Below are 14,290 nucleotides of genomic sequence, written 5' to 3'. Positions count from 1 at the left end.
ATGAGATGTCTTGGCATTGTGGTTATTGTTAACTAAAAATAAAATAGTAACACTTTACAGTAGTGTTATTTGTTAACATTAGTTGATGTATTAACTAACATGAACAAATTATGAACAATACATTTATTACAGTATTAATCTAAATTAGCTAGTTAAAAAATAGTTAGTTCATGTTAATTCACAGTGCGTTAACTAATGTTAAAAACACTTGATTTTAATACTAAAGTAGTTAACTAATGTTAACTAATGAAACCTTATTGTAAAGTGTTACCAATAAAACTAATAAACATCGATATTTTAAAGCTAAAATACAATAGAAATATTAAATAAAAATGTATTAAAACGTATACAACATTTAGAAATGGTGCTTTGGCAACTAACTAAGTGTTAGTTAAATACAAAATTTGCTAAAACTAAAAATTTAAATAAGAAAAAAAAAAATTAAAGCTAAACAGAAATTAAAAACATTACCAGTCAAAAGTTTTTGAACAGTAAGATTTTTTTAATGTTTTTTTTTTTTTTTTTAAAGAAATCTGCTTACCAAGCCTGCATTTATTGGATCCAAAACACAGCAAAAGCAGTAATATTGTGAAATATTTTTTATCAAAAACTAAATTTTCATCATCATTACTCATTGTCACACGATCCTTCAGAAATCATTCTAATATGCCGATTTGCTGTTCAAGAAACATTTCCAAAGATCAGCATTTATCTGAAATAAAAAAAGCTAAAATAAAAAGTGATGATAAAGACATTTATAATGTTACAAAAGATTTCTATTTCAGATAAATGCTGATCTTTGGAACTTTCTATTCTATGCGCTCAAAAATACATTTCTGACAGCTATTGTCAGAATTGAAATGTAATGACCAGTGTTTTTACAGTAATGACAACTTAACACCTCAGATAACCACTTTCTTTTGAATGTAAGAAAGTTCTTTAAGAAAAATATGACTTTGCACATTTTTGCTTTAACCTTGTAACCCTTCAAAATACCTTGCCCCATAGACATCCACTGTATTCAGTTCATTTGTCCTTTTTTCTCACAAATATAATATTATTTTGTGGCAATCAACATTATGCACTAAATGCTGTTGACAGCTAAACTTGTAATGAACCCAGAACATTTCAATACCATTGTTTGCTTTTGAATATATGTAGTATTGAACATCCTTTGTCCTGATAATACACTTGCACAGAACATAGACTCAGTAAAATCCAAAAATAAACTGAGTGTCTGTGTATGTTTTCCTCTATGATCCTACTGTAACCGTGAAAATCAACCATTACTCCAAAACATATTTATGTGAATTAATAAAACACACAAACAAATAACTGAAACCTAGTTTCCAGTATAACCATAATTCTTGAATCCAATCTGGATTCAGTGAAAACAGTGATGACTTACGATGTGAAGTAACTTCAGAACGTCCACAAATCTGCAAAGACACAAACAAACAATCCGAATTAAACTCAACTAATTATTTCCCCTAAAGTAACTATTACTTTAGACTTTTTTTGTACTTACACTTTCTCTGAACTCATGATCTCCATTGCGATATGGACCACCTTGTTCCTCTTCGCCCTCTCTACCTCCTGAAGACATACACATTAAAATCGTGTTATAATATTAGATTATTGTACATCTATTAAATCATTTGAAGTGCTAACTTACACAGCTGCTACATCCAACCATGATTATCAACAACATACACCCTCATAGCAAAACAAATGCCCCATCTCTACATGTGAGCTTGAGCGTGTGTGTTTGTGTGTGTGTGTGTGTGTGTGTGTTATGGGTTGGTGAGAGGCTGCGGTCTTTATTTGGATCGGGGTCTGTCTAACTACAAGGACAAAGTTTGACTGAAAGCACCCCCTGCTTCTCAGATCGGGGTGTGTCCGGGGGTCTCTCTGGATTATCTCGAGACAGAAAGTCTGCTGGACACACCTTCCCAAATCTTCCCAAAACCTTTTTCTCTTAAAGGGATAGTTCACCCAAAAATTTAAATTCTGACATTAATTATTCACCCATATGTTGTTTCAAATGTTAACTATACTACTAACTAAATACGTTTTGTTTTCTTTGCGTACAAAATGTGTACTTGTAGCTTCATAAATGTACGGTTCAACCACTGATGTCACGTGGACTATTTTAACAACGTCCTTACTACCTTTCTGGTCCATTTGAACGTTTCAGTTGCATTGCTGTCTATGCAGGGTCAGAAAAGCTCTTAGATTTCATCAAAAATATCTTAATTTGTGTTCCAAAGATGAACAAAGGGTTTGGAACAACATGAGGGTGAGTAATTAATGACAGAATTTTCATTTTTGATTAACCCTTTAATCAACGTGACTAAAAGTACATTAAAAAGTCTGTATATAATTTAAAACTATAGTATTTCTTCAAAAGACTTGGATAAACCACTTTCAAAGATGAACTAAAGTCTTTGGAATTAAATCAGGAATGAAAGTCTGGAATGAAATTTTGTTTGGAACAAAAACAGGGTGTGTAAATGATCACAGAATTTTCATTTTTGGGTGAACTAACCCTTTAACTTCGATGAAGAATTTCTAAGTGAAAATATTCAGCAGGAAATAATATAGAATGGTACTTGTTTTTAGGGATTTGATAGATATTTGTGGTAGATATATTTCTCTGCCTACAAGGCCTTTTTTACATAAGCAGTTATTCTGAAGATGAAAGTTGTTTGTTTTATTACTTCAATTAAAAAGGATAGTTAAGCTTTATCAGCAGTATGTGTCATGCTCTGTCATTACCACAAAAAATGACTACCATAATGACTCCAAATCTGGTTGTGAATTTTAACATTAAAAGGAGAAGTTCACTTCCAGAACAAAAATTTACAGATAATTTACTCACCCCAATGTTATCTAAGATGTTCATGTCTTTCTTTCTTCATTCGTAAAGAAATTATGTTTCTTGAGGAAAACATTTCAGCATTTTTCTCCATATAGTGGACTTCAATGGTGCCCCCAAGTTTGAACTTACAAAATGTAGTTTAAATGCAACTTCAAATGGCTCTAAATGATCCCAGCCAAGGAAGAATGGTCATTTTCAAGAAAAGATCGGTCATTTTCGAAACAAATGGACAATTTATATACTTTTTTGACCCCAAATGCTCGTCTCGTCTCATCTCTGCGATCTGGCATTGGTGTTTTACCTTTTTTTTTTTGTAAATGCCGTTTGATGTTCTTTGCACGTTCACTTTGTAAACACTAGGTTGGTACTTCTGCAGTGATGTAAGACAGTGATGTAAGACGATTTTGAAGTTGGGGAAGAAAACGAGATGGGAGTTTTTTTTCGACATACCCCAACTATACTGACTCTACTTACCCGGAAAGTAGAGACCTAGACAAGACGAGCATTTGAGGTTTAAGTATATAAAGTATATAAACTGTCAATTCGTTTAGAAAATGACCGATTGTTTTGCTAGATAAGACCCTTTTTCCTCCGCTGGAATTGTTTAGAACCATTTGAACCTGTATTTAAACTGCATTTTGGAAGTTCAAACTTGGGGGCACCATTGAAGTCCATTATATTGAGATAAATCCAGAATTTTTTTCCCCAAGAAACATAATTTCTTATCAACTGAAGATAGAAAGACATGAACATCTTGGATGGCAATGGGGTTAATTAGTAAATGAGCAAATTATCTGTCAATTTTTGTTCTGGAAGTGAACTTCTCCAACCATGCTAAAACATAAAATAAACTGAAAAATAAGTTATTCAACAGCGTTCGTCAACTTTGCTGAGGCCGGCAAGCAATTCTGTCACAAAAATCTGCTGTTAACATGCATAATATTTAAGTCATCTAGCTATCAATCAAAACACAGTGTATTTCAATGTTTATCTCGTCCCCATACCAATATGTTTGTCCTGCCTCATAAACTTCCATTGTAGGTGGATTAGTATAAACACGATTTTTTGTTTGTGTTTATACTAAGAGAAGAGTTGAAATTATTTCCTGTGGTAACGGAAGAAACAATCACAGATGTTGTCGATAGAGCTTAACTTGTACTGAAATTGAAACATTCCTTTAATGGCATGCCAAGAATTACCAAGCATTTTGCTGTGATGTAGTTCTTTGTGTCTGTGTGAAGGAGTAGTACCTCTTTGTCTTTTGAATGGCTCATGTCTTCCTTGCTGGAGTCAGAACTGTTGCCATCTTCCTCATTAGAGCTCAATCCATCCTCCGACAGATCACCACTCACTGAACATCTGTCATCAAACAGGAAGTGCACGTGTTCAGTCCAAAGTACATATAATCAAACATGTTTTGTTTTTTTTCTGATAGATGATAAATGGCTCACTAAAATTGTTTTTAATTATTCATTTTATTTTTTTAGTTATTTATTTTTATATTCATTGTGTGGAAATGAGCAGCATGAACATTCTTCTAAATCTCTGCTTTTTTGCTTAATATAAGGAATAAAGTCATACATGTTTATAGTGAAAAAAGTGAGAAAAGCTATTTTTTACTTCTGGGTGAAAGGTTCCTTTAGCATCCAGCACCAGACAGCACAAGCAAACTCTCACGCACACACATGCATTCACACACTTTCTGCCCTCTTTCTGGTTCCCCTCGCTCTCATTCTTTCTCCTGCAGCAGGACAGAGCTGCTCTTGTTTACAGCTTATATAAACTCACTCTGCAAAGAGACACACACACACACACATCCATCCATACACAAACGCTCAAGTGCACAACCTCTCTCACACACAGAGATATGCAGGCAGGAGTTTGGATTTCTATCATGCCTGGGCAATTAGCGAGAATGTTATTTAAAATATAAGCTATCTATCTATTAAGGGCACTCAAATTCAGAAGCATGAATGTGCCAAATCTGAATATCACCAAATAAACAGCTGACTTTTACTCTACACCACTCAATCAATCAATCAATCAATCAATAATTTGTATGAACCATTTTTCCCCTTTGATTTTCCCTAAAAGTGAGCCAAATCAAAAACCTACAAAACCGTCTTTGAAATGATTAGTCCACTTCCAGAATAAAAAATTCTTGATAATTTACTCACGCTCATGTTATCCAAAATGTTCATGTCTGTCTTTCTTCAACTGAAACGAAATTAAGGTTTTTGAGGAAAACATTCCAGGATTTTTCTCCATATAGCGGACTTCAGTGGAAGCCAACGGGTTGAAGGTCAGATTTAAAAGGCTCTACGTGATCTCAGATGAGGAATAAAGGTCTTATCTAGCAAAACGATCAATCATTTTCTAAAAAAAAATAAAAGATTCTATACTATTTAACCACAAATGCTCATGCTCTTGCTCTTGCACTAGCTCTGTGATGTGCGTTTGTGACTTCACGCATTAAGTAATCACATTGGAAAGGTCACAGACGGTTACCCTTACGAAAATGAACCATGGTTTTACTACAAATTAAACCAAAAAAACATGGTTACTATAGTTAAACCATGGTAACCACAAATTAACCATGGTCTTGCTACACTAACCATAGTTTAACCATGGTATAAGTAGTAAAATTATGGTTATACAAAGGGTAATAAATGCGCCAAAAACATGGTTACTAGTTTTAATATAATAAAACCATGGTTAATTTTTATAAGGGTAGATCTGTGTACCTCGGTTCAAAAACGTAGGGTAAGGCAAAAAACTTAACTTAATTTAACTCTAATAAACATCTAATTTTCAAATTCGCCCAGAATCATTGCTGTTTTACCTTTTTTTAAAGGCCGTTTGACTTTCTTTGCACGTTCCCTTTGTAAACACTGGGTCGGTACTTCCACCTACGTCATGTGTGACCTTTCCAACGTGACTATGTTATGTGTGAAGTCGAGCTAGTGCAAGATGTGCATTTGTGGTTAAAAAGTATACATTTTGTAGAAAATGACAGATCGTTTCGATAGATAAGACCCTTTTTCCTCGCCTGGAATCGTGTAGAGCATTGCATTTGATTGAAACTTCAAATTGGACCTTTAACTCGTTGATCCCCATTGAAGTCCACTATAAGTAAAAAAATCCTGGAATGTTTTCTCAAAAACCTTCATTTCTTTTTGACTGAGGAAAGAAAGAAAAGGACAACGTGGACGACAAGGGGGTGAGTAAGTTATCAGGAAATGATCAAAACTATAAATAGTAGAACACACACACACATTCTCTTGAGCTGGGAGCACGCCGTACAATTTATAATTGTCCTTTATGATTGTTCATCCCAGCTCCCATCTATAAGTCATCTCACACTGTGGGATCTCAGTTTTCATTCATGTGAGACTGTATGGCAGTCAAGACTTATTAAAAATGGACATATAGGCCTGGTTTCACAGACAGGGCTTAGGTTAAGATAGGTTTAGGCCATAGTTCAATTAGGACATTTAAGTAGCTTTTCTAAAAATGCCTTAGATAGAAACACTACTGGTGTTTATCTTGATACATAATTAAACTGACATATTTTAAGATCAGTCAGTGCAAGTTTCTTTCAGTTAAAACAGCCCAGACATGCATTTTAGTCTGGGACTAGGCTTAAGCCTTGTCTGTGAAACCGGGGGTCAGAGTTTTACATCATCAATCTGTAACATGTTCAATGACAGCAAGCTGCATTCCAATGCAGAACTGAAATGGTGGCTAGCAAACAAAAGCGTCTCTAATGGTAATTTTGGTCATGGGTTGCCTTGAAAAGAGAAATGGAAGCAAGTGGTGCAAGTGGTGATTTGTTGTCACACTAATTGCACCATTAGGTTCTGTTCTCGTAATGGGTTTTGATTTGATGTTGTCATAGGAGAAGCCACACTGCAGGATTGTGCCTGAAAACACTAGCAGAATTTAATCAGAGTTAAAATTATACCACAATGGCCAATGATCAGCTGTCTAAACATATCAAACTAGAGTTCAAAGAATACAGATTTTGGTCTAGGATAAAATGAATCTTTTAGGATTTGCTACATTTATACAGTGTGCAAAATCGGTTGCTAACTGATCTCATGACGAAAATGTACCTTGTGTAACTTTTTCGCAACACTAGAGGCAGTAAAACAGCGAGCACATGTAATCGTTTTCGTACACAGTTATGATTACAGCTCCATATGCTTTGCTTTCCGGATGTAACATCTCAGGTGGCACGGAATTGGACTTTGGATGCAGAATCCTTGGGTACAAATCCTGTGAAAAACATGACTCATGATGAAAGCGCTAAAAGATGAGAGATCAAAAAACAAGCTAAAACGACGTGTTTGTGGTTACGTTTTTGTCACATTCGCTTTTGTTCATACTATCCTACAAAACCAACGTACCATATGTACGTTCATCTGTTCCTTTTTTAACACTCTTTTAGCACAATCAGTGGACACTTCATATCGAATGAGTCATGAAACGCACATGGCGGTACGTATTTCACATTTTGCGAAAAAGTTCGCAAAGGTATGTTTTTTTGTTTTTTTTTTCATTATTAGATCAGGTTGGCAAAATCATACAGTGGGGAAACTGCATAGACTTCTATAGCAGTGTTGCCAGGTTTTCACAACAAAACCCCTCGTTAAAAATTGCATTCAAGGGGCTAAAATATGCGTTTTTTGGCGGGGTTCCCCTGGTCAAATTAGCATTCCAGCAGCTAAATATTACGTTATTGGGGTCGCTTCAACCCGCAGCAAAAGTGTTAAAGGGGTCATTGGATGCTAAGTTCACTTTTACATGTTGTATGAACATTAATGTGTGTTGGCAGTGTATGTACAAATCTATCCTATAATGATAAAAATCCATGCAGTGGTTTTTAATTAATCTGTAAAAATAATATCCCCTTTTTCAAATCGAGCCATTCGATTGGGCGTCACACCGACAGAGGCCACTCCCACGATAGTTGATTGACATGAGCGTTTTACCTCAGATCAGCTGTAACAGTCCACCCTCTTTGTTTCGATGCCAGAGCAGGGACGCAAGTTAGACAAGAATATCTCCGATTGAATGATTGAGGTGTTGTGTTGTGTTGTTGGATGTAATAATGAACATAGTGGTCGTCATTTACTCCCGACATCCGAGCCGCTGATGATAAAGTAGATTACGTTTGTTTGTGAAGGGAATGCACCTCCCGATCTACATATATCCGTCTATGTTCGCGTGAATCATTCGTGATCCAGCTTCACTTACAGCAGAAGTGAGTATAAGGGTTTTTTTTTTATGAATCTTTGTGATTGCGTTTCCTAATAATGTGCTAGTTAGCAAGTTTAATGGCTAAACGTGGCTAAATGCGGCTAAAGTAAACAGGCTCGTCTCTCCACAGAGAGAAGAGAGGGGCGGGGCGAGCGCAGCTCATTTGCATTTAAAGCAGCCTCGACCAGAAAGAGATGATTTTTGCAGAGCTGATTTTGGCAAGGTAAAAAGTGTGTTGTTTTACACAACCATTGAGAATTTTTAACCAAAGTATATTATAGACTTTTGGAAAATGGTCATCCGATGACCCCTTTAAAGTAGCCCAATTCTTGGCAACACTGTTCTATAGTTTTATTATATAGCTAGTTATAAGTATTATCACCTAACCCACTCATTCGTTAAATGTTTTTATCAAATAACATCCCCAAAAGTATGTTTAGGGAGGTTTTGTCAGGTTAGCTCACTTCTGGGTACAAATTTGTCCCTAAAATATGGTTAAGTAGGTACATAGATGCACATGTTTCACTCCAAGTGTTTCAGCATGACTTCCATTATCCAATAAAGTCCAGTGACCAAATCAATTCAAGTCCAACAGTTAAAAAGAAAGTGGTTATGTTTTCAGTATGCGACACTACATGCTTCCGATTGCATACTGTGCAGTATACAACATATGCTACTTAATATTATTATAAAATTGTATCTGAAACATAGCAAAATCTTAACAAAAGATTTCTGCAGTTCAAATAAGGACTCAAGAAAGAAAGACACAAAGATTTGCATTGTTGCATAGTGGTTAACAACATTAAACAAAGTGTATTCTGCATTGTATTACTGAGAGATCAAAGATGATAATGCATTATTACGATCAAGGATCAGATCAAGGGCTGTAGCCCACATGACTGTAAAATATTTGTTGGTAACAACTTGCTGACAACTTCAAACATACAACCACAAACTTGATTCAGCGTCCTGTGCATCTGGAAACCAACTGCGAATTCAGCAAAACGCTGTAAGTTTTCACCGACGCGGAGACCCCACTGACAAGCTGATGTGTGATGGAGTTCAAGAATGTGTTTACAACATCCAGAGTCGTTAGTAAACACACTCGAAGTCAAACGTTTAGAATTTACGTTTCTAAATTTATGATCTTTAAATTATTTTGGTCTACAGGCTAAAGCATAATTGCTTGAAATTAGTTTTGTAGACAAAAATAAACTTTTTCTGCAAGACTACTACTTCTGAGAAAATTAGCCGTGGACTCCCTAATTTTTATAATGAGGTCAGTAAAACAGTCAGCTGTAGGTATATGTTGCAACCAGATTGAGATGATTCATGTTTTACTGATATGACATGATTTTTGCTACTGTGTTGGAAATGTTGTAATGACAAAGCATGACTGTGAGCCAGAAGATCTTGGTTGAAAATTCTGAGAATAAGAGCGTGTGAGAGAAAGAGTGTGGGAGAAACAGAGAGAGAGAGGGAAAGGTTATTTTCCAGTGGCTCAGCTCTCTTCTCTACAGACATTTCCTGCTCTGGCCACTGAAAATAACCCACAGGAAAACGGCCCAACCTGGACTCAAAGAGTGGACTGTAACCCTCACACACACTTCCATGAACACACAGACCACACCAATATAGTGCACATTAAAATATATAGCAAAATAAATTAAAATGTGAAGCTAATTATGTGTCTTAAAGCCCATTCATACCATCGACAATAACTTTTTTAACTAGAGCTATAAAGTTTTAATTAGCTACTGTAATAATTCCATGGAAATGAGGAAGTCCACACCACAGCTATAACAATAATACTGAAATCACTTACATCATTTTTTTTCCCCAGCTGAATGAATGACAAAAATATTCAGCCAATCAGCATTTACAGCAAATCAGCATTTAAAGGAGAAGTCCACTTTCAGAACAACAATTTACAAATAATGTACTCACCCCGTTGTCACCCAAGATGTTCATGTCTTTCTTTCTTCAATCGTAAAGAAATTGTGTTTTTTGAGGAAAACATTTCAGGATTTTTCTCCATATAATGGACTGATATGGTGCCCCGTGTTTGAACTTCCAAAATGCAGTTTAAATGCGGCTCCAAACGATCTCACATGCGGTTGTAAACGATCCCAGCTGAGGAAGAAGGGTCTTATCTAGTTAAACAATTGGTTATTTTCATTTTTAAAAAAATACAGTTAAAATACTTTTTAATCTCAAACGCTCGTCTTGTCTTGCTCTCCCTGAACTCTGTGTATTCTGGCTCAAGACAGTTAGGGTATGTTGAAAAACTCCAATCGTATTTTCTCCCTCAACTTCAAAATCGTCCTATATCACTGTTTTACCTTTATTATTAAGGGTGTTTGATCTTCTTTGCATGTTCACTTTGCAAAGACTGGGTCGGAACTTCTGCAGCGATGTAGGATGATTTTGAAATTATTTTTGAAGTTGAGCAAGAAAATACGATTGGAGTTTTTCGACGTAGAATACATAGAGTTCAGGGAGAGCAGGACAAGACGAGCGTCTGACATAAAAATTGTGTATCTTTTTATGAAAATAACAGATCATTTCGCTAGATAAGACCCTTCTTCCTTAGCGGGGATCGTTTACAACCGCATATGGGATCGTTTGAAGCCGCATTTAAACTGCATTTTGGAAGTTCAAACTCGGGGGAAAAATCCTGAAATGTTTTCCTCAAAAAACTATTTCTTTAAGACTGAAGAAAGAAAGACAGAGCACATTATCTGTAAATTGTTGTTGTGGAAGTGGACTTCTCCTTTAAAGCAGCAGATGACATAACTGCAGCACGCGCTGATAATAAAATGGTTATTCATAGGTGTGGACTCTAATATACTTATCGTTATTGTTATCTTTATAGATATTGTGACCAGGTTATGTTGCGCAGGCATTCTATCAGAAAAGATGGTACTATATATTGTAATTTACAGATATGACCTGGACCTGTCTGAGTGAAAGAACTTTTTTGGGTATTCTATTGAGTGCCTGATTAGAAATCATAAAATTTAGCTTGCCTATCTCTTAAGTCTTAACTAAGATGGCATTTTTGCTAGTCTAATTGGTCCAACCATCCAAACATTGACCCCTTGGTCCATAAGTTCATAAAGTTGATAAAGTTCATCATCCTAGGTGTATATGACTTTCATCTTTCAGATGAATACAATTGAATTCATATTTAAAAATGTTCTGCCTCTGCCAAGCTTTATAATGGCAGTGAATAGCTGTTGTGATTCAACAGTCCAAAGGAAGTCCAATAAAGTGCATCCATCGATCAGGGGGGATGGGGGAGATGGGGGGGTTAATAAAGGCCTTCTGAAATGAATCAATGCATTTTTGTAAAAAAAAAATATCCATATTTAAAACTTCATAAACTGAAATCTCTAGCTTCTGCTAAGTCTCGTATGCACGTTCATGAGAGAGTGGCATTCCAGCGCATGACATAGGCTAAGTAACAACTTAGACATTTGTGTTTGCTAAACTTGACCGATGGGTAAGTAACCCAGCTGCCTTAAAATTTTAAGTTGATTCAAATCAAATATCTAAGCTGTCACTTAGTATAATTTAACATTTCAAGTTGAATAAACTTTTTTGGAGGTGACTGAACTTAAAATTTTAAGGCAGCCAGGTTACAAATTATTTTAAGCTGACTCAGAAAATTGTTTTTTTACAATCCATATGTGACCATGGACCACAAAACCAGTCATAAGGGTCAATTTTTCAAAATTGAGATTTATACATCATCAGAAAGCTAAATATATAAGCCTTCCATTGATGTATGGTTTGTTAGGATAGGACAATATTTGGCAGAGACTATTTCAATATATGAAATCTGAGGGTGCAAAAAAATCAAAACACTGAGAAAATCACCTTTAAAGTTGTCCAAATGAAGTTCATAGCAATGCATATTACTAATCAAAAAGTTTTTATATATTTACAGTAGGAATTTTACAAAATATCTTCTTGGAATATGAGCTTTACTTAATTTCCTAATGACTTTTGGCATAAAATAAAAAATCAATAATTTTGACCCACATAATGTATTTTTGGCTATTGCTACAAATATACCCCAGTGACTTAAAACTGGTTTTGTGGTCCAGGGTCACATATATGGATATTTTTCTTAGACAAACAAATTGATAAATTGATTATGTGTGTGCGCTTTGGGTGTAACCATCTCTCAGAAAACGCACAAGTACTTAACTAAGTACTCTTTTGCTGCTCATTGCGCTTGAATGGTTTAAAAAATCTTAAATGTTTTGTCAGCTGTCCTGAGTGTCTTTCTCGCACTAAAATGTTTGCAAGAATTTCCAGGACTACAAGCACGGAACCTGAAGAATGAGTAAAATTATGCGCATTACCTGCAATCCCGAAATTCAAGCCCTGAAAACGTTTTAAAAGCATAAGCTTCTGCTTCACAAATCTCACCCTGTGGCATCAAACAGCTAGCCTAGTTAAGTAGTGACTCAGTAGTCACCTTTCAAAGTAGTCTGTAAGCTAACTCTTCTTCGCTCCTCTTTCACTCATATCTTTAACCTCTGAATTTTTGAGATGGGATCATCGGAATGAAAACGAACATGTGATGCGACAAACTGTAGTTTAGGATGGTGATATGAATAATTATACTTGTGTATACATATATGCATCTGCACAAACTGACCTGTTGATCTCACAAGGTTCCTGGACTTCATATACGTCTGTGTCCTCATTCTGGTTAGAATAGACCCAGGGCAGGTTCATGTACTCTGGAATTTCCTCATACAATCGGACGTTCTCGTATTCCACCTCACAGTCAGCCTCACTGTCACCTTGAGCTTCATCATCATCACCAGGTGCAACCTGATTAGTGGGTGTGGTTTTATGATCCTCATATTCCGTATCAGTACGAGTGCAATCCAGGGATTGTCCACTGCGAAGCAACTTCGGAAGCAACCGTGCACATACACGCAGCTCTAGAAGTTTCCGCAAGCTACGGCGCGTTTGATCGGAGCGCACCAACTGCTCGGAAGATTCAGATCCAGTGTCCGCTCGCTGAAGATCTGCAGAGGAAAATGACTTCGCCCTCTGTTTGATGAGAACAGGTCCCACGCCTCCAGCTTGTGGTTGGCTGTTACTCCGAGTCGGCTGGTTTCTACTGAAGAGTGGGATGTTAGGAAGAGCGACTCGCCATGAAGGTTTCTCCTGAGGAGGTGGCGGAAGTTCTCGGAATATGGGAGGACTTGAGTTTGGAATTGGAGGGGGAGTATGGGTTAGCGGAGGTGTGTTTTGCTTCCGCAACACAACGGATGCGGGAAGACTGTTTCGTTGAGGCTTTTTAGGCATGACTTTCGGTGACTTCTCCTCCCCATCCAGAGATGGCTTGGTTACAGGCACTTGTGATCCACAGCTAAGCTTAATCTGTTTAGGAAGACTCCGAGTTATTGGGTATCGAGCAAAATCTCCATACGCTCCATCATCTTCATCATCGCTTTGCACCTCCTCATCTTCACACTTAACCTCTTGAACATCTGAGTGGCAATGCAAAAGCAAGTTGTCCACTGATGTTGAGGCCTTGCATGAGGAATCAACCATTTGTGGGAGGGATTTCTGTCGAGGTGGCGGAGCTGGAGGTTGCGACCCCTCCTCCGCAGCTGTGTTCGTGGAGGCTAAAGTTACACCATTTGTCGGAACAGAATAATAGGTGGAGTCTAGATCAGAAGGCACGTCTTCAGTACGTGAACTGTGGAAAGAGTCTACTTTGTGCAGAGAATCAGTGTTGGTTGAGGAGTCAGTGTCCGTGTTTTCCGTGTTCTCTTTAGGGGAACATAAATTTTGAGGTGTGTCCGTGTAGGTGTGACAGCTTTTTGAAGTGTTTTCGGGATTTTCTAGTAACGTGTCTGTCTGAACGTGTTCAAGAATCTCTGCTTCAGTGTCCGAAGGTGCAATTTCCACAACATTCTGCCTAAGAAGTGCCCTCCGAGGGCGTCGTGGGTGGGGTACAGGGAGAGGCTTGCTGGGTGGTGCAGGAACACCATCATTGTCTCTGGGGCAAGAGCTAAAAATTGAGTTCCCGGTGTGTTTCTGCTCTGAAGACCATTCCTGTAGGTGTTCTGTAGGACTGTGTCTTGGAATCTGGACAGAAGTTTGTATTTGTGT

The 14,290-nt window shown here is 36.9% G+C and overlaps 1 protein-coding gene across 3 annotated transcripts in view; it reads right to left on the bottom strand.

Moving 5' to 3' along the window:
- The window catches only part of fgd6 (FYVE, RhoGEF and PH domain containing 6), a 35,240-nt gene that overhangs the window by 15,317 nt on the left and 5,633 nt on the right, over positions 1–14,290 (bottom strand). For all 3 annotated transcript variants that reach the window (XM_051108563.1, XM_051108564.1, XM_051108565.1), the window contains exons 2-5: positions 12,816–14,290; positions 4,132–4,240; positions 1,529–1,596; positions 1,409–1,439 (exon numbers count right to left, since the gene is read on the bottom strand). The exon at positions 12,816–14,290 is cut by the window's right edge. In XM_051108563.1, coding sequence (XP_050964520.1) covers positions 1,409–1,439; positions 1,529–1,596; positions 4,132–4,240; positions 12,816–14,290 — 1,683 coding nt within the window. The remainder of the gene's footprint in view (positions 1–1,408; positions 1,440–1,528; positions 1,597–4,131; positions 4,241–12,815) is intronic.

The sequence above is a fragment of the Labeo rohita genome, chromosome 4 (genome assembly GCF_022985175.1).
Source record: "Labeo rohita strain BAU-BD-2019 chromosome 4, IGBB_LRoh.1.0, whole genome shotgun sequence".
Lineage (NCBI taxonomy): Eukaryota > Metazoa > Chordata > Actinopteri > Cypriniformes > Cyprinidae > Labeo > Labeo rohita.
The sequence above is the reverse complement of the archived record's forward strand: the minus strand, read 5'-3'. Positions and strand labels throughout refer to the sequence as shown.